Here is a 21,929-nt window from a genome sequence, read left to right on the forward strand (position 1 = left end):
GCGAAATGGTGATATGCGCTCCTTGTGTCCATGAATGACCTTGAAATACGGCATGGAATGGCAAACGTGAAAGGGGGAAACTTCCGTTCCGTTCATCATGGAGACTAGAGTTTGAGGTAGTATAATTAATTGCCTTTGTGTGCGTGGGAGGACAAGTGTGAAATAGTGGAAATTTTTCGAAAGGCCGTTCATTGTGTGTGTGTGTGCGGGGGGGGGGATAGTAGCATTTGGAGTCACTGTCGCCGGCATTGCTCGCTTGTGATTGGAGTCGGTATAGTCAGGAAGGAAAGGGAGGGGAGCGCTAGATGATTTGCAATCCGAATTGTGCATGTTTTAATTTTGCATCGTTTGTAGGAGAAAAACTGCGTGGATCTGAAATGATTGATTTGGTAAGTTGCTGTTGTCTGATTGGTGAATGGAATCATCTACCAACTAGATTACTTCCCTTCCCTCAACATATTTTTAGCATAAATCATGAAAAATATTTTTCATTTGCTTGCTTAATAGGGCAACGTAAATCATATGATCCTATTTAAATAAATATGATCCTTTTTTTATCCCACTGTACCTACTTCAGAAAATATCACAGCATCTAGTGGATCACTAAGCCAATCAACATAAAATACAGATGCAATTTTAAACTTTTCTAATGAAAGAACAAAGGTAACTGACCCACTTATGATAATTCTTCCCCCTTCTAAAAACAGATTTTCATCTCGCCAAAAACTAAACCCAGGTCACGTGTCTTAACGCAGGATTGTCAACGGCTGCTTTACCCCCCAGGACGTGACGATGCTCCTCTGATAGGAAGAGAGGTGAGCATTGACCGTCCGAATCTTCTTCTTCTTCTTTTTTAACTCCCTCTGGAGCTTATTTGAGGGGGGGGAACTATCGAATGGAACACCAGAAATTATCTGGACATGTTTATGTAAACATACATGTCCCTCCCTTTTTTCCGTTGTATTTTTTGCTCTTTCATACCTGATTAATAGAATCATAACGCGATATTGCACTTACCCTTTTCACAGCGTAGTGCTGATTTTAGAATTTGCAGCTGGAGTGAACAGAAGTCGTTAATAGAATTTTTTTTATGCTTATCTGGCGATGCTGATGACCATCTCCCAACTTCTTCACTTTTCCCATAAGATTCATTCTTGTCTCGTACTGATCAGTACGTTATAGAATTGCTTAGTCTCTATCAGTTTCTTACGCCTCAGGTAGGAGGGGGGGAAACAAATTACAAAATGTCTAGTAAGAAAAGGAAATTCAGCTTGGTTTGGCAGCACTTTTCCTATACTAATGAAGACGAAAAAGTTATGTGTGACATTTGTAAAGACCTTTTATCCATCAAAGGTGGTTCAACAGGAAATTTAAAAAAACATTTGCAAAGGAAGCATCTTTAAGTAAAAGTGTAAATCTGCACGAGAAACGCGCTTTGCCGAATCAAGATGTTGATGATATTGATGCCGCTCCAGCCCGTTCTGTCGTCACTAGCCCTGCAGATGGTGGGCAACCATACACATCCCAGCAGACTACACAACTTATGGTAGACAACAGTGCTTGTGATATTGTTGGTGTATTTTCACAAAAATCCCAGTCCAGCATAATGCAGTTTGTCCAGAGAAATATGATGGATATACATAAAAAAATGTAATCGATCCCGCAATGATCAAAATGGTATATAAGGATTTACAACCAATGAGTATCGTAAAAAATGAGGGATTCCAAGAATACTCAAAGGCTTTGAATCCAACCTATTCCTTGCTTTCACGGAAAACGGTTTCTAAATCTTTGCTTCCTGCTGCTTATGAAGAAAAAAAGAATAGTTTAAAAAACGTTCTTAGTGCTGTACAAAATATCTGTTTGACTATAGACTGTTGGAGCAATCAAAAGGCTGAAAGTTACATGGCCGTGATAGGCCATTTTATTGACGAACACATGCAAAGGAAAACGGTACTGATTGACTGCTCAATTTTTGATGAACGTCATTCAGCCAAAAAATATTGCAGAAAATATCATACACATTTGCCAACCATGTTTTCCGATGGAAAAAATGTCTTTAATAGTGACTGACAATGCCAAAAATATGATTAACGCTGTCGACAGCAAACTAAAGTTAAAACATTTAGGATGCATTGCACACTCTCTCAATTTGGCTGTCACAAATTCTCTAAACGAGGTTAACGACCTTCTAACGAAAATTAGGGATATTGTGATAGTTTACAGGAGAAGTAATATCGCTGCAAAAAAATTGCGAAAATATCTGTGCTCTAGCCGAGGAGAGAAAAGACTTAAAAGTCATTGTCATATAATCGAATCCTTTGATCAATTCATCTTTGTCGGTTCGTTTTCCATCCACTTATGAATGTTATTAGTCGACTCTATTTGCAAGAAATAAACTGGGACACTTATGCAGTTTTAAGAATAACATGAGCTATATTTTTAAAATTTGTAAATACACAAAATCTCTTGATGTGTAACATTGGCACTTTCTCCTACAGTAATACTCAGTGGAATGCTTACCAAAGGGCATTTAACAGCTGGACCAAATATACCTTTCAAATATATACTAGATCGCTTTTTGTAATTCAAAATGTTTAAATCAAATATATATGTTTATGCATTTTTTAAAATCATATTTTTTGTTTTTAAAAATATATCTAATCATTTTGTTGTTTATTGTATGGTGCCAAATCCCCAAAAGTACAAATTTAACTCAAACTCACTTTTTTTGTGGAAAAGCTCTTCAAACATGTATATATGAATAAATGTGTAAATTTTATTTTATGCCAGTATTGTACAATTAAACACACGAGGTCATTTATGTTATATTTAATGTTTAAATTATCTTACTTTTTTATTCAGAATTTTTAATATGTATAGGGGAGAGTAGAGAATAAGAGATATATCTTTTTTAAAATTTGTTAGCTTGAATAAGTTTTATTTCGCAGTGGTACTGAAGGTCATTATCTTATCTATAAGTGGGATAAAGGTTTGTGATTAATTTAATGTCTAGACCCTACGCACCCCTATGCCCTTTACTACCGAATTGTAAACGACTTCTGTGGTATGTTATTTATCCGTATAAATAAAAAATATCATGTTAAAACAGATTGATTTGATCATTAAATTTCTGATATTTACTTAGGAAACTGCATCCTATCGGGTTGCTACACAGCTAGTTATAGTTAATTTTCTATTTTAAATTTATTGCAACATTTTTACTCATAGTATGAAGTTGCATCAAAATTTCTATTTTTCGATTTTTTTCCCTTTGTTTCCCTCCAACAACATAACACAACACAGACAAAAAAAACATAGTGTACTCTCCCTTCCTTCAATATCATACAAAGAAAATCTTCCGACGTTTTTCAAGTACGCAACTATGCTCATTTGGGGCTGCAAGATTGTGGACACCCCTTCCCCTCTGTCACATTTTGTGACATTTCAACATACCCCCTCCCCCCTTGTCACATGTCACACAATATTATGTAAAGTTATACTTGCAGTTCAAAAACGTAGCACTACGTTCATATTTCATCATATTTCAGACTTTATTTTTAAATTTAAACTATATGTTTTAATGACATCTGTAAATATAACAATAATAATGATTTGTGCACTTATTTTGTATGAAATAAGAGAAAAGTTTACCGCAAAAACATAATTAATACACAATAGCAATAAAATTACAATTTCTGCCGCTACCCTATTCTCAAAACCTACTCTAAATGCCTTTTTTTTTGGAAAGAAAGGAATAAGTTGCTTTCGCCCCAATTAAGGAAATACCTTCAAATTTTGGTAATTTTAAAATAACTTCAAAATTCAATCTGCTGATTTTAAACATTTTTTATTTTAATCAAAATATGATTCCCCCGTCTTGTCACAATTTCACCAACCCCACTCCAAGCGTGACATCATTTATGGACGACCTCTTTCACGAAATTGATAGAGCACCCATCGATTTTGCTGCACCTGCACACAAGTCACAACCGAAAGCGAAAATGTTTCCATCCATCCACTTCCCGCGCCAATCCTCCCAACCCCCACTGGCCATCAAAGACAATCTACACAAACCCAATACCAGAAACAACCCGCCACGCTCTCCTGCTCCTCAGACACTTCCGTTGTTGACATGTTTTCTGATATTCAAAATCTTAACACCGTACAGCTAAAATCAAACACGTGGTGACGTGGCAGAGTTCCTTCAGTGCGCAAAATCGCTAGCTGCATATTTCAGTACTCCAAATTGTTACTAGGGCACTTCGGTACTCCAAATCGTTACTAGGGTACTCCGGTACAGCAAACCGTTACTCCGGTATTTCGTTACTTCGGTACTCCAAATTGTTACTTGGGTACTTGGTACTTGAAATCGGTTTTCGATACTTTTCAAAGTAACGGTTACTTGAGTAACGGGTATTTTGTACCGGGTACTTGTCTGTACCCATTACTCTCGTACCGAGTACAAGAAAGTACCGAAGTTGCCCATCACTAGTTTTTCCCCTCATAAGAGTTGTGAAGATGCTCTTTTGTACTTAAAAGACATAGTGGCCAAAGGTAAGAAGAGAAATTTACGCACAGTTTTAGTGTTTCTTGATATAAAAGGTGCTTTCGACCTGGCCTGGTGGCCGTGTAATATTTTCCGCCTTATTAAAGATTTTCTGCATTGCTCTCCCTTAGCCACGTTTCTTCCTCCCACATTTTGGTAAGAGGTTGCCCTCAAGGCTCGGTTTCTGGACCTTTATTGTGGAATTTAATTATGAATGACCTGGTCAATAGACTCTCACATTGTCAGAGTTGTAAAACAATTGTTTTTGCTGATGATCTACTAATTTGCTTTCAAGCGAAGTGTCCCATTACTCTCTTTAATATGGCTCAGAACACCCTTAATATTATTTCCAATTGGCCCAGAGAACAGAAATTGGAATTCAATCCTAATAAATCTAAAATTATGATAATTAAAAGAAAGCATGTTAGCTTTACGTTATAAGAACTGTACTTGGATAATACCTTACTCGAAACTGTGAATGAAATTAAATATTCAGGTGTTATTCTTGATCATAAGTTTTGTTGGAAAAATCATATTATGTATTTATCCAGTAAGTGTGAACAGCTTTAGAAAAGAAGATTAATTTCCGTATACTTCACAGAATTCAAAGAAGAATTTTACTAAGAGTTGTGCGTGGCTACAGAACAATTAGGTATGAAGCCTGTTTCGCAATTTCAGGATTTCCTCCGATTGACCTTCATGTTTTAAATGACAAAAAGTTTAAAGATGCCATCAGCAAATTTATGTTCGATACCAAGGTGTTGTTTGAAGATCTTCCTCATCCTGCCAATCGTTGCTAATTCAAACTATCATTTATGACAATTCTGTTGATGATAATTTTTCCTGTTGTTTGTTATACAGATGGCAGTAAAATTAATAATCGAGTTGGATTAGCTTATGTCGTTTTCCATCATGGTTCTGAACTGGAATACAAACTCTTTAGAATTCCCAATGAATGCAGTATTTTCCAAGCTGAATTACTGTGCATTAGTGAGTCAATTAAGTGGATATCTAACAACTGTTCGCTAAGTGCTAAATTTCTTATTCATACTGATTCTCTTTCATCCTTATATTCTCTTAGGAATATCTTCTCATATAATAAAATAATTGTCACTTCCCATGGTCTTCCTAAAGACCTTAATAATAAAGGTGTTGATGTTATCTTTTCTCATGTACGTGGCCACACTGGCAATCCAGGAAATGAAAAGGCTGATTGGTTGGCAAAACAAGCTACACATCTTAGAGTAATTACTCCAATGATACTTCCCAAGTCATTTTTACAAGAACAAGAGTAGGGATGATACAATACTCAAGTGGAATGAACTATACAGGAATTTTACTACTGCCTCTTTGACTAAACTATATTTTCCTTCAATTCCCCACAGACTGAATAATAAACACTTTTCTTCAATTTCGAAGTTACTCAATTTTAAAGAGATTTAGATTATCAAGTACAGACTTACGTTCATGCATTTTCGGGGAAGTGCAAAATTTCGAACATTTGTTGTTCCACTGTTCAAAGCTCAAGGAAGGACAAAAGGAACTCATTTCTAGATTAAACTCTGTGAATATTACATTTCCTGCCCCTCTTCACGTATTTGTCCAACATAAAATGGCTTTCTCATTCTTCTGTAAATTTATCTCTTGCGTGTCATCTGTGAATTTATAAGTTTATTTTATTTTGTGGTGTTGTATTTTTTTTTTTAACTTACCTTTGTAACCTTGTGTAATACTATGTGGTGCATACGAATTTAAAATTTTCACTTGGGGGAGGGGGATTGTGCCCATAGTCAACCTCATATTTTCTTTTCAAATTTCATATCTTCTGGTTCTTACCTGGTCTGAGAAGAGATTAAATTAGGTATTTCTTCATGCTTGTTGTGACTTTTGCCACTGTCTTTTTATATGGGCCAGACTATGAGAATGAAAATAAAAAATTGGTTTGAACAAAGCGAGGTCAAATTTCGTGCAGCCATATGACTTGTATTATGTTGATATGAGGTCAGGTTTTGCCAAGAAGTATGATGAATAAGAACCATTCTGGATTGGGGAAGTTATCTTAATGCAGCAGGGTTCGTAGCGGTCCTTATAAGTGCTTATAAGTCCTTATATTTGAAAATAAAATATAACGGCTCTTATAGGTGCTTACTTTTTCTTTGAAGCCCTTATTTTTTCATTTTTAGTGCTTATTTTTTTGCTTTTAGTGTTTTTATATATATATATATATATATATATATATATATATATATATATGAATGCACTATTTTTCCCCATACCAAACGCGAAACTAAATAAACAACTATTCTTCCTAATGTGGAATCTCACATGGTAAATTATACTCCCAGAAATAGCTTTTCCCCCTTTCTCTGCATTAACATAACCTTTGGTGTGCACGAAGAGTACAGACAGGTGCCCATCGTTCTATTGGTCAAAGAATTGCGAAAGCAGTAGAAAATCCCGGTACATTCGGCATTCTTTTCCTCCCACCCAAATACTACACACGTTTGAATTTCTATCAAGATCTTAATAATTTGCATTCTTGTTCCACTTGGTCAGCTCATATTCGTGTTTATTATGATCATTTTGCTTATATTATGAGCATATCTATGAATGTTTATAATAACATAGCTGCAGTAATTGCTGAAGTATACAGTAAACTTCCAAAAATGGTTGTGTTTTAACACAGATTAGCTTTCTAAGAAATAATATTCGGAATGGCCTAAATAAAGGGATAGTATAGTTAACTTCCAAAAATGGTTGTGTTTTAACACAGATTAGCTTTCTAAGAAATAATATTCAGAATGGCTTAAATAAAGGGAAAGTAATCGAATAGTCAAAATAATTTCATTTTTTTGGCCAATACATTATACAATACGAAGATTAAGAGGTTCTCCCCTTTCTCCGCAAAATCTTGAATATTGAAACTACTATAGTTTGCTGCAAAACAAGAAACGGAATTTTTTTTTGTCACTTTTCAATCTGGATTGAATAGGACTAAAAGTTCTCCGGTCTATCAACCCAAGCGAAGAATGATTCTATTCCGGAAATTTAACGCCGTCTGTTGAACATTAGAATAAAAAACACCCCAGTTATTTAGTTCTTTATTCTCCCAATACCGGCAGCTGTTGATTCCGATTGTGAAATATCACGTAGGGAAGAATTACGGCACACATATTGGGCAATAACGTTTGCGATATTTTGCGGAGATAATAAATTTTGATGTTCTGTCCGAGATTTGTTTATGAGAGTTTTACTGTGCTTGCTAAGCAGAATATTTTTCATTTCCATTGGTTTATTTTATATGATGCACATATCGAAATGTCAAAAGCATTTATTTAGCAGAAAAATCTAAAGAGCGGCTACAGTCAACCCCCCTCTCCGCTCCTGTATTTCAAGTTACGCTCGACTGTCCGAATATTCGCCAATTTCCAAGTATGCGGGTTAGTTAATCTTTTACTGTTGAAGGATGACTGCATGAAGCAAATTTCTGTCTTCTGATTTCAGAAATGTTCCTCTTTTTTACTTAAATTACTTTGCTTGCCATATCTGTTAAGGGAAAACTGATATACAATGAAAATTTAGAAAATGTTCAGAATTTAGATTTAATTTATTTAAGTATGAATATGAGTGGAAAAATAAATTGTATTTATAATTAGGTTCCAAGCGAATACAATAAATATGCCTTATTATTATTTATTTTCTCTATTTTGAAGTGAAATTTCATCATTAAATCTTGTAATATAGTTTAGTTCTGCATAGTTTTTTTTTTTTCTCTCATTGTAGACTTCCGTTGTTGAGGTAATGCTTATTCTCTCTTAATAAATACTGCATTTCTCATATTTTAAATTACAAGTCTAACTTTTGAGGTTATGCAGTTGTGTATAATGTAATTAGACAAGTACTTATTTTTTTAAATAAAATGGGGCTATGAACCCTGTGCAATTATGCATGGTAAAGATCGAAGGAGAGAGCAGACAGGTAAATTAATTTCATGCTTACCAAAGACAGCAGCTAAAGTTTTTAGTATCAATTAAAATTTTGTACCAAAGAAAATGTAGGTACTAAATTTGTAAAATAATGAAAGCATCGGAACAATATTTAAAAAACTAATATGTACCTTACCAGTATTAAATTTTTTAATGTAGTTAATATTTTATTTTAAGATCAAGAATTGATGAAGGTAAAAGAAGAATATCGAAAATTGCGGGATACATTAGATGAAGGTACATGTCTCAATAATGTGCCATGTGTAGAACCACCAAAGCAAAGTGAAGAGTATGTTCTCATTCATTTATCTTCCTCTTAGCATTATAATGTCTTATTTCATTTATTGTTAATTTTCTATTTTCTTTTGGATATCAGATACTAATTTATCTACAAATTTGAAATTGTGTATATGGAATTCCTTTTTAAATCTGTGCCATACCCACAAATCAAAACAAATTATGGAAAATGGAAATTGACCTCTTAGAGAACTCTCATTGTATTCCATAGTAGATGTATGGTCATTCTCTAAGACCTACTAGTTCACTAGGCGTTCATAACACATCTATTCAAATTACAGGCGGATGCTGACTAAGGAATCAATAGATTATAGAATAATTGAAAAAATCCTCAAAAATCAAAAAGAGAAGAAGGAGGTAGGGGAGAAGAAAAGAAAGGTTTCTGATTTAAAATATGTCCAAAGCGGCTTTTTTTGTGTGTGTTACCTTTATTTATTAAATATCATGTTTTACGGACTCAAACTATAAAATTCAGTTCAAGAGCAATATCGCAAAATAATTTTAAAATGAGCATATCTTAAGAATTTCCGATACAGTCTCGTGCGCTGGAAATAAAAATGTTTTTTCCTACAGTGTTGCGATTCCTTGCTTTGAAATCATTTATTTTAATCAAAAATACATTGAAGCGTTACAAAATATGAAATCTATAATAAAAAAATTTCAAATTCAAATTAGGGCTTCCACATGCCCATATTCTATGTAAGATTACGTTATTCAAATTTTGATGGCTCTAAGTACTGTTTTATCACAATGCGAGAAACATACATACATTTATGCAGATTCTTTAAGTATAATACAGGGCGATAATATATGGTGGCAACGATTTGAAAAGTGATAGTCTTTTAAAGTTTTTTTCCATCCAAAATGCCAAAACGAAATCAAAAGCCCTTTGGACTAAGAATTAATCGTACTGTTAATTAATGATAGCAGATGAACAGTTTCTGAAAGATATGAAGAATTAAAGCTGTAACAAGATAGAATCTAGAACAGTTTAACAGGAAAATTTTTTTATAGTGTTTAATATTTCCTGGCTATTATTTTTTGTCAAAAACTGAAAACTTTCCTCTTGCATCAGACACTTAAGATCCTCAAATGTTATAGCACCCTCACAGTATTAAGTATCTGTTTCTTAATCCTATTCTTTGCATTTTCTAGCAATGATTTCTGTTAATTTTTATCAACAGTACCAAGAGTTCGTAGCGGTCCTTACAAGTGCTTTATAAGTCCTTATATTTGAAAATAAAATATAAAGGCCCTTATAGGTGCTTACTTTTTCTTTAAAGCCTTATTTTTCTTTGTTTTTAGTGCTTATTTTTTGGTTTTAGTGCTTTTTTTAATCTTTTTTTTAATGAACGCGCATTTTGTCCCCATACCAAAGCCGAAACTAAATAAACAACTTTTATTCCTTATATGCAACGTCAGATGGTGAATCATACTCCCGGAAATTGCTTTCCGCCGTTCTCTGCATTGATATAACCTATGGTGCGCACAAGAGTACAAACAGGTGCACGTCGTTCTACTGGTGAAAAGAATTGCAAAAATGATAGAAAATTCCGGTACGTTCGATATTCTTTCCAAATTCCAGTTCGGTCCTCCCACCCAAATACTACATATGTTTGAATTTCTATCAAGATTTTAATAATTTGCATTCTCGTTCCGCTTGATCAGTTTATATTCGTGTTTATTATGATCGTTATGCTTATATTATGAGTATATGCATGAATATTTATAATAATATAGTTGCAGTAACTGGTGAAGTATAAACTTCCAAAATAGGGTGTGTTTTTACACAGATTTCTAGGAATAATATTCAGAATTTCTTAAATAAAAGGAAAGTAATTGAATAGTCAAAATAATTTAATTTTTTTTTTTTCTGCCAATACATTATACAGTACGGAGGTTGGGTGGTTCTCCCCTTTCTCCGCAAAATCTCTAATATTGAAGCAGCGGACTTTTTTTTTGTCACTGTCCAATTTGGATTGAATAGGACTAAAAGGTTTTGCGGTCTACCTAACCCAAGCAAAGATTCCGCAAAATCTCTAATATTGAAGCAGTGGACTTTTTTTTGTCACTGTCCAATCTGGATTGAATAGAACAAAAAGTTTTTGCGGTATACCCAACCTAAGCCCAACCATGTAGCCGGAATAGATTGATTCTATTCCGGAAATTTAACGCAGTCGGTTGAAAATTAGAATCAGAAACACCCCAGGTTAGGAAGTCTCTTCCTTTTCCTTTATTTAGTTCTTTATTCTTCGAATACTGGCAGCTGTTGATTCCGATTGCATAATATCACATGTGGAAGAATTACGCTGCACGTAATGCGCAATAACGTTTGCGGTATTTTGCAGAGATAATTAATTTTGATGTTCAGTCTGAGATTTGTTTATGAACACTTAAAAGAAGTTTACTGTGCTTTCTAAGCAGAATATTTCTCAGTTCTGTTGGTTTATTTTTATATGATGCACATATCGAAATATCAAAATCATTTATTTAGCCGAGAAATCTAAAGAACGGCTACAATCTCCCCCACTCCTCTTTTTCCAGTTACTTTACTACTACCTGGAATATTCGTCAATTTCCGTAAAGGATGACTGCATGAAACAATTTCTCACCTTCTGATTTCAGAAATGTACACTGCTTAAAAAGATAGTCCTATATCTCCCGATCTACTGGGCCGATTGACAAAATTCAAATTGCGTTCTTCATGTCTCGAAAGCGCGACTTAGGATATATATTAGATTTATATACAGCACTATTCTAACATAGGTATTTTGACACAAAATCGGACTTTTTCTGAAATAACATACCAATTTTTTTCCATATTTCGATTCTACGGCTCAAATTATGCCAGAATACCAAGTTTTGTAAAATTCGTACAAGTAGTTTTTAAAATATTAGCTCCCAAAATTTTAGCTCCTCAATGTTAATTGAATTTGGCAAATATTTATTAATATCTCTTTTTTTACTAAACTTTTTTTATTTTTTCTCTCACATTTCGAAATTTAGGTTCATTCCAAATAAAATTTACCCATTTTTTTGTGTTTTATTTTTTAAATTTCTATTTTTAAATAATTTTTATAAATTTTTCAAAAAAAATTTTGATTTATAACCTATAAAATTTTTACCATCATCATAAAGTAGGTGTAGTTTTAAGCATATCTGCAAAAAATTAGATTTTTTTATTCAAAATTTTCTAAGATATACACGAATTTACATATTTTCGCGTTTTGAAATTTGGCATCTTTTTTTTTTGAGCGATAATAACGCCAAATGTGGTCTATGGATTTTTGTTACACTGAATTGCCACAGCTATTTTTAACCTTAAATTTCAAGTAAAATTTTACGGAGAATTAATTATATGAAATTTTTTCCCACAATAAGCCGTAATAAATATTTATTAATACTATATGAAAATCCATTTTTTAAATTATAGATGACATTATTCAAATTTTTAACAATTTTTTTAAATTTCTCTCTTTCTTCCTTTTTTTAAAAAAAATAAGAGTACGTTCTCCTAAGAGTAAATTTTTACCTTCGGCGTTTTATCGTCTGCTACTTTACTTCGTTTAAATCGAATTGTCTAAAACTGAGAATTTTCGTTTGATGTTTATTTGACATTTATGACATTATCTGCATAATTTATTTCTAAATAAACTTGCTTTTGAAGTGGCTGAAAGAGTGGCTGATACTATCATCCATATTTTTAAAGCACAATATATTTTTATAGAAACATAATATTTAGAATAATCATTTTTAATAAAAGTCAAATTATGATATAAACATACAACCCTCTAGAGACTGAATTAATGGAAGTTCAATAGTTATGTAGAAATGATCTGCAGCTACTTAATGGCTGGATAAGTCAGCAGATTCTGTGGACAAGCAAGAATAATTATATAAACGACACCCAACATTCTGTATTTTTGTATTTAATGTCAATTTAATCTGTAAAAATGTATTTTTGTGCGTAGATTATTTTCATTATATCCTTAAAATTCTAATTTAGAATGTAATTGTCAAGAACAGAATCCTAATCATCAGTAATATAATAAGTAATTATTATGGTAATTAATAAATCCTTCTTATAAAGTAATTGCAAATATTTCAAAAAACTTTGTCTGAATGCAAATATTTTTCTATGCAAAATTTTTAATTTATAATAATCAAGATTGCACACAATATTATTTATTTGCACTTCAATTTTTACCGTCAGCTCTAGTAGAAGTTACAAATCAATTATATTTAATTAAGGATTGGATTGGATTATTTAATTATGGCAAAGCACACGAGGGCTATCTGCCTAAAGGGAGGGATGCCTTCGTGGAGGACTTTCTAAGGGAAACTGGCTCGTATACACGTTACACATGGGGAAAACCACTAAAACGCCCATGTAGCCAGCCTGTTCGCGGGATTCGAACTTCCGACCGAACTACCAGTGCTCAGCGTCTTTACCGCTCGGCCGCTGGTGGGCTATTTAATTAAGGAAGACCATCTAAATTTAGAAACAGCGTACCGTAACAGCAATTCAATTATTGGCGCCGTATCTTTCATGTTACTCCCGATTGGCAAGCTACATGATTTTTAATGAGTATTCGGGTTTTGCTAGTAACTTCATTTGGAAATCGCGCTTAAACTAGGTTAGTTGGTTATTTGAACGTAGAAAGAATATGGGAGCTATTTGGTTAAGATGCTTTCCTAGAGAACCTTTGTAAAGAGAACCTAGAAAACTACGAAAACCAACCATGCAAAACCCTGGGTTAGACTTCGCAACAAACAATTAGTATTTAACAATCTTCAAATGCTAGGCAACTGGTGAGGCTCCAATTAAATCTCCAATTTAATATTTTATTTGTAAATATTTAAAATATTGTTGTATACTTAGACACAAAAAGCAGAACTACCAAGCCGTAGTGCAAATGAATATTCATTTTCTTTTGCAATAATTGTATTCACTTAATATTCTTGGAATATGAGCTAAAAAAGGAACGTTCTCGGAAGATTAAAGAAGTGTTTAAATCCAGTGATATAAGGTTTGTCTTAGAAGCTCAGGATCAAAACGATTCTGCAATTGCCCCAGTAGTTGACTTGTAAATGGTTGTGAATTAAGCTGATGACTTTTAATCTTACGTTTTCAGTCATACAACGTATTCCAAATGTTTTGTATTGCATGACAATGCATATTTTCATTATTCAATAACCAGTCGGAGAACCGCTTGTGTTCCGAAAATAAGTATGTGTATTCAATCGTCCTGCATGTTTTTCAAATTTGTCTTCTTGTGATTTTTTTTCTTTCCCAAAAACTAAAGTTGCCTCTCAAAGGAAAGTTTTTTGATATTGAAGAGACAAAAGGAGTATGACATCTACTTTTAGAGGCATGTCAAAAACAGATCTCTACAAGCCTTCTCTTCCATTACATGTTGTGCAGTCAGACAAAAAGTTGCATCAGCGTAAATTCTATAATCTATTTTTATTACACTCTGATTACTTTACTAACATACAGTGAATATATACTAAATCGTTTACATCAGCTTAAGTAATTCGGAATTTTTGACGGAATTGTTGTCGGAACTAGGACTTAGAAGATAGGTCATATTGAATATTTCGATAATCCAATAAATTCAAGGTCGAAGTTTCAGTATTTTATTTTCGGAGGGAGGGGAATTTTTTTCAGTTTCGTTCCATTAACTTAAGTATATTTGCTTCGATTCTTTATTTTTTCTATAAAAGCGGAAATCTTACGCATGGTATACATATAACGCATAGCTTCAATTAAAATTTAATAATATACAGGGTGTTTATAATTAAAGTTCCACATTGAAACGGTCATAAAACGAAAACTACTGGATCAAATGTTATCAAACCTGGTAATCGTGTAAAGGAGGTCATAGGAATTTATTTTCCGCGAAAAAAAAAGGAAGCTCAAACCTCACCACCAGGGGGAAAATGGTGCTGTATGCAATATTTTTAAATGAAATATGGGTCGGAATCTAACTTAACCTTTTGTTACGCGGATTTAATATGCTGTATACCCTTAAGAAATTTTGAAGTAAGCAAATTACCATTTAAAGGCGTTAAATTCGATAAACGTTGAGTGCGCAATCCGTGTAAGTGAAAAATTCGTCCGCGAAAACCACGAATTAGCAATTAGAAAATGTGAGATCGCAAATCACTCGTACGAGTGCGTACAATCTGGAAATCGTTTTCTTACAGATCGCTAATTTGTAATTCTTGAAGCCTGAATTCAGCCCTAAAACATGAAGATACTGATTCAAAACGCTTTAAATCGATTTGGACCAAAGAAATCCCTCATGTTATCTATCTAGTTCCATTGCATTCTCCTACTGCATTCGATTACATAGCAGTCATTCTACACCGTTTAATGTTGAATGACAGCTAGTTTTATAACTGAACCATTTTTCTCTGAAGAGCAGTCGACATCTGGAAACACTGATTGCAGTTCACTTAGAGTCAATGTTAAAATGTTTCGTGATACATGAACTGCAGTAACGTGGCATTTTAGATACTACGATTTTTATGCAAGGCTGGGCCCCACCTCACGTGTGTCCCACACTTACTTAGGCAACGTTTCACGAATGAACGTCTTATAGAACAACACTTCCCCTCTTCCCACTAGACCTCAACCTCTGTGACTTTTAGCTATGGGGTTTTCTCAAAAGCACTGTTTATGGTGATAATCTAAACAATTTGGCAGAAATGAAAAATGTTAAACACTGACATGTCCGTAACATTCCTACCGATATGCTAAGAGCTGCTGTTGAGAATGCAGTAACAGGATTTAACTTGCTTTCGGAAAATGCTAGACGCTACATTGAACATGCTTTGTAACACGTTTCGGAAAATATTAAACACATTTTAAGCAGATGTTTTCGAGTCTTATTTCATTTAAGAATCTTGTATTACAGCGTCATTTTCCCCCTGCTGATGAGTTTTTTTAACTATTTCTTCCTTGCTGAAAATAAATTCCCATAACCTCCTTTACACAATTCCCAAGTTTGATAACATTTGGTACGGTAGTTTTCCTTTTATGACCATTTCAAATTGGAACTTTAATTATAACCACCATGTAAATTAAACTTTAAAAATTTTACAGTTTGGTTCAAGTCCCAACTTTAAAAATATATATATAAATATAATCGTTTATATTAATCCTCTTAGAAAGAATGTTTTTAGAAGCTAATTTTTCTCTCGCGTTATAGATTGTATAAAAAAACATGATCTTTAGTATGATTTAGATTGTTTCAGCCGATATAAGAATTGGGTCACTCGGTGGTACAGAATTAACCCTGCTGGACTGTTTTATTTCTTTGTCATTTAGCAAAAATCATTTAATTAAAATATTTATCCTTTGGACTTCGCCTATTTTTTTTTTTTTATTTTATTTATTTATTTATTTATTTATTTATTTATTTATTTATAGTTAAAATGACTAGAAAGTGAAAAGCTGTCTTCAGCTGAAACGCAATTCATGTAATTGATATATTAAAAAATTGACAAGAAAGCAAAATTTATGGAAGTCTAGCAATCAAAAAATCTTAATTTTCTTGTGTGTGCACTGAAAATAACTGTAGAAGGAAAGAAGAAAATTAGGGTGAAAAGTAAGCAAAAATTTGCAGGGAAATTTGGCTGTCAGACATACCAAGATGTTTCAAAAAGTTGGACGCTTTTGAAGATACTTTCAGGATACTTCGATGAATTTAGGTGTTCAAAGAAAAAACACTTGGACGTGTACACCAGCAAATACCATCAATTGAGCTTGTGGTTGACAGAAAAGACAATATGGTTTAGACTATATGGTTGTATAAATTAAATTATGTTATAGAACATCATATCGTATCATAAATGGAGAATCCCATGATTTTCTCATTCGAATTATTTGAAGATTCAGGAGTTTATCCAGTGATGTATGTGGATGTCACCTAAAGATGGTTTTTTTTTTTTTCCCTCCTGATGAAACAGCGGCCGAGCGATAAAGTCACTGAATGCTGGTAGTTCTGTCCAAGGTCCGAATCCCGCGAACGGTCTGACTGCATGGGCATTTTCGTGGTTTTCCCCATGTGTAACGTGTATGCGAGCCAGTTTCCCTTACAAAGTCCTCCACGAAGGCATCCCTCCCCTTAGTCCTAGTGTGCTTTGTCGTAATTAAATAAACCAAAACCTCTTGATGAAACCAGTCTTTCCTTTCATCTCATACCTTCAAAATGTTTAGCCTCTAAAGACTGATAAAGACTCTGACCAAATATTGATGAAATGGATTGAATTGAATTATTAAGTTACGTCAAAGTAGGGCTATCAGCCTAAAAGGAAGGACGCCTTTGTGAAGAACTTTCTAAGGGAAATCAGCTGGCATACACGGTACACATGAGAAAATCCACGAAAACGCCCATGCAACCAGCCTGTTTACCGGGATTCGAACCCCGGAGTGAACTAACAGTGTTCAGCGACTTTACCGCTCGGCCGTTTGTGGGCCTTTATGAAATGGAAGGCGATAACTTTATTTAAAATGATTGTCAGAAACATCAAGATATTTCGAAAATTTGGATGCTTTTTTATATACTTGCGGAATGCCTAAAGAAAAAGAGCAAGAATAAAGTAGAATGAAGAAAAAGAGCAAGAATAAAGTAGAATGCCTGAAGAAAAAGAGAAGAAAAAATACATTTTACGGTAAAATTTAGTATTTTTATTTTTTTTAAATTTAAAACTTTTTAATCTTATGATATTTGATTTTAACGATTTCAAAAAAAAAAAAAAAAAAAAAAAAAAAAAAAAAATTGACTAAAATATGAATAACATTTAAGAAGCCAAATGTAGGATAAAATTGTGTAAAGCAATGGGCACAATGATAAAACTGTTTAAAGCAGTGTATGCAAGTCATCCTAAGTTAAAATGTCGCAATCCTAAGTTAAATGTCTCTCTTATTTATATATACAGTCAAAAGTTGTTAATCCGGACTCGTTGGGACTTCGGCGATTCCGGATTATCGATTTTTCCGGATTATAGATCATCAGTTTAAATCTGGTAAAATGGCATGCAGAAATTATAAAATTAAAAATATGAAACCGTAATTTACGAAATAAAGAACAATTATGATCTAAAGGGTATCAAAATTTAGAAAAAAAAAAGGCTTAATATTTATTTGTTTACTTTATTAAACATTTCTTTGAATGTAAGTTGTTTAAGTTGCTTCGTTTTTTATGTTATAATACATTCTGTTTAATTCTATAAACAGACATAATTTCTTGTTCAGTTACAAAGTTCCGCTGTTCAAGTGATATAATTGCTGTGTCGAGAATACCGACTAATTTGTCAATCGAAATTTTTTCGTTGTCAGTAACCTCTGTCACTTTTTTCGCTATCAGAAGCAAATTATAATGAGGAGGCATTTGATTTAAATCATATCAAAGACAGATGAAATACATTGAGTAAGCAATTATAAGCCAAGTAAAATAAAAACATCTGCCCTTAAGATAAGGATAGTGCTGACAGATCAACTTCCAATTCAATTCAGGCTGCCGCGTTAAAGATAAACAAAGTTTAGATAAACAAACGTTAAAGTTTAGATAAACTTTATCCATTTTTTGCAGCAATTCCACTTTTTGTTTAATGGACTCCGAAAGATACTTTCGCTTTGTATATCCTTTACATATTAGTAAATATATATCGGAAATTCTATTTGACATAATCAAAAGTTCAAGCTTACTTTTATAAAATTGCTCTAACAGTCTGCAAAAAATAATAATATAGATCCAATTCGAAGATTAAGGAACAACGCAATCTGCAACATTAACTGAAATAGATAATTAGATAATTTTAGCTTAGCTTATCCTGTCCGTTATACATTAAATGCACATTCGTAAACGTATTTTGCGCATGCGCACACGCAAATTAGCAGCGGTAAATTCTTACGCGCATGCGCAGAAAGTTTGTAGCTTTGAGGTCCGGATTATAGATCATTCCGGATTATGGGTGTCCGAATTAACGACTTTTGACTGTATTTTTTCTGAACGGAAGATTGAAAGGCGTGTTAACTGTGCTTTACTGTATTTTCTCTTTTAATATACGCAGTTTTCAAATGCATTGTAGTCTGGGTTACAAAATATTCCTCTGAAAGAAACGCAATTCAAATAAATAAAATCAAATTCTGCAAAATTTATATTAATAAATATATTTAAAATGGGCAATTCGAAGGAATAAATAGGAAATTTTAAAACAATTATCTGAAGAGACAATGCAACACAAACAATTAAAATAAAAGTTAAGAATTTAAAAATTACCTAAAATAATAACTATGACAAAAAATATATATAAAGAAAACTATTTGAAAAAAAATAAATGCTGCACCTTTATTTACGTAGTTCGAATAGGTAAGTAGAAATTTTTAAAACAGTTATTCGGGGGAAAAAAAAACCATGCAACTTAAACAATTAAAATGAAATTCGAAAAAGAAAAAATTACTTAAAATAATAAGTTATAACTAAAAATATAATATAAAGAATATTATTTGGAAAAAAGGAACGATGGTGAGTTTTTTTCCGCTCACGGGAAAGGAAACTAGGTTGCCATATATTAAGAAGTTCACCAAGTGAACTATTCTTGGCACAAACTGACAAAATAGTGCCAACATAAATTTGTGAATTTCTCCGTAAATTTCGCTCCAAATTTTACAAAATTTCATATTTAGGCGTAATTTGAGTCGTAGAATCGAAATATGTAAAAACATTGGTATGTTATTTCAGAAAAAGTCCGATTTTGTGTCAAAATACCTATGTTAGAATAGTGCTATATATAAATCTAATATATATCCTAAGTCGCGCTTTCGAGACATGAAGAACGCAATTTGAATTTTGTCAATCAGCCCAGTAGATCGGGAGATATAGGACTGTCCCATTTTTTTTTTTGAGCAGTGTACCTCTTTTTTACTTAAAGTAGTACTTTGCTTGAATATATGTTAAGGGAAAACTGTTATGCAATGAAAATTTAGAAAATGTTCAGAATTTTGATTTAAGTTAAATTATTTAAATATTAATATGAGTGGAAAAATAAATTGTATTTATTATTAGATGCCAAACGAATACTATTAATATGGCTTATTATTTTTTATTTTCTATATTTTGAACTGAAATTTCATCATTAAATCTTGTAATATAGTTTAGTTCTGCATAGTTGTTTTTTTCCTCTCATTGTAAACTAATTCTGTAAATTGAACTGTCATTTAAAATTTAAAAAAAAAGAAGTTAATTGTTTTCCATGGTTGAGGTAATGCTCATTCTCTTAATAAATATTGCATTGCTCATATTTTAAATTACAAGTCTAATTTTTCTTTTAAGGTTATACAGTTGTGTATAATGTAATTAGACAGGTACTTATTTTTTCCTTAAAATGGGCTTGAAAAGTGCTTATAGGTGCTTATTTTTTTAACTAAAATGTGGCTACGAACCCTGGTACCAGATTTTGCATGTCTTGGTCTATTGTTATCAAAAGGATCAAATAGAGGAGTTAATAGGACTATAAAGCCAAAATAATGGGCTACATTGTTAGCAAATTTTGATTTCTGCATGTCACTAACAACATTGTTGTGATGGCAGGTTTGTAGGCTCATGATGGCAAATTTAAAATAAGTCAGATCATGGGAGTTTCCATTTTCCAGCACCTTTCAATTAAAGAAGTATTATCTGAATGTGATAGGTTATATGATTTAACTAAATTGAGATAGTATTCTACAATTAAAAGATATGTTTGAATTTTTATCTTATTTTTTTGAAACACTATCTTTCGAAATGTATAATATTCTGTTACTTCGTTAACTTTCAAGGCATTATTTACACTCGCTATTGGTTGCATTTAGAGGTTCTTTATTTTACTGTTTGTTTATGTTCTTAGAAATAATGGAGAAATAATGGTCACTTTTAGAAGTGATTGTCATGAAAGTTTCATTATATTTTATATCACAGAATTGTTACTTCTGCTGTATTTTTTTTAAGTAAGTTTGCAGCTTACAATGAATGTTGTTAGTCATTTGTAATTTTCCATACTAATAATCTGTACAAACACTGTTTCATGTATGCATACTAGTCAGGGGGAGGGGGAACCAATTAACAAAATATAAAATTAAATTTAGTCTGCATTCATAAATGCATAAAATTCACAAGTTATTACCAAGATTGATCAGAAATAGTAAATGTTATATAAACATTATATACATTTTTCTCTTAATAAATAAATACAGTTTATTTTAAATTAAATAAAAATAAACCTCAAAAAGTCGCAAATATAGTAATCTGTTCTAGACTTGTCTAGTGTCTGACAAACATTTAAATTTTACTGCATCTATTGAGGGGAAAAATGACCACACTAACGACTTTTCTCATTAGGGAGCAATAAAGGAGGGAAAAGTGTGTTTTGGATCGCCCCTTTCTATAGGTTATATTATGAGAATTTAAGTTAGATTTTAGAAGGTTAAACTTGTGGAAAATTATGATATGTTTGGTAAATGCAGTCAAAGAGAAGCAGGATTTAAAACAGGAATTTCCCAAACAGCATCGTGCAGTTTATTTAAAATAAATAAAATTAATAAAAAATTCTAAAAAATGCAAATGTATCAAGTAAGAGCAAGAGATGGAAAATCAAGAGACACTGAAACCGCATTTCTAGAATGGTTTTGAGCAGTGAGACTAAAAACCAATTTCTAGAGTTCTTTTGAACTTGAAAGCTGTAGAATTTGCTGAATGCTAGAACATTTTGTGTTAACTGATGGATAGAGAGAAATAACAAGCAGATCATTGAATTCGGTTGAGAGTTAGCTTAAATACATTTTACCGATTTTTCTAAAATAATACTAGCCACATGAAATTTATAAAGCAGGTGAAACTGGTCTATTTTACAGAGCATTACCAGAGCACACATTAATGTTTTAAAAGTGAAACAGCAGCTGGTTTTAAGAAATTAAAAGACTTAAGACACTGTATTATTAACTTGCAATATGCATGCAACAGTTAAAAAGATGCCAGTAGTTATTGGAAAGAATGGAAAACCTTGATGTTTAGAAGGAGTTGAAAACATGCCGTAACAACAAGAACTCA

General features: G+C 32.5%; 1 protein-coding gene across 3 annotated transcripts in view; it reads left to right on the forward strand.

The window, feature by feature from the left end:
• LOC118192107 (uncharacterized) overlaps positions 1-21,929 on the forward strand; it is a 243,404-nt gene that overhangs the window by 65,072 nt on the left and 156,403 nt on the right. For all 3 annotated transcript variants that reach the window (XR_015042880.1, XR_015042879.1, XM_085822981.1), the window contains exon 7: positions 8,713-8,824. Coding sequence is in view for 1 of the 3 variants with exons in the window: in XM_085822981.1 (XP_085679107.1) it covers positions 8,713-8,824 (112 nt within the window). In the remaining 2 variants the exon portion in view is untranslated. The remainder of the gene's footprint in view (positions 1-8,712; positions 8,825-21,929) is intronic.

Source organism: Stegodyphus dumicola, chromosome 1, assembly GCF_044657685.1.
Source record: "Stegodyphus dumicola isolate Sdum_Otavi_A_Nest chromosome 1, ASM4465768v1".
NCBI lineage: Eukaryota > Metazoa > Arthropoda > Arachnida > Araneae > Eresidae > Stegodyphus > Stegodyphus dumicola.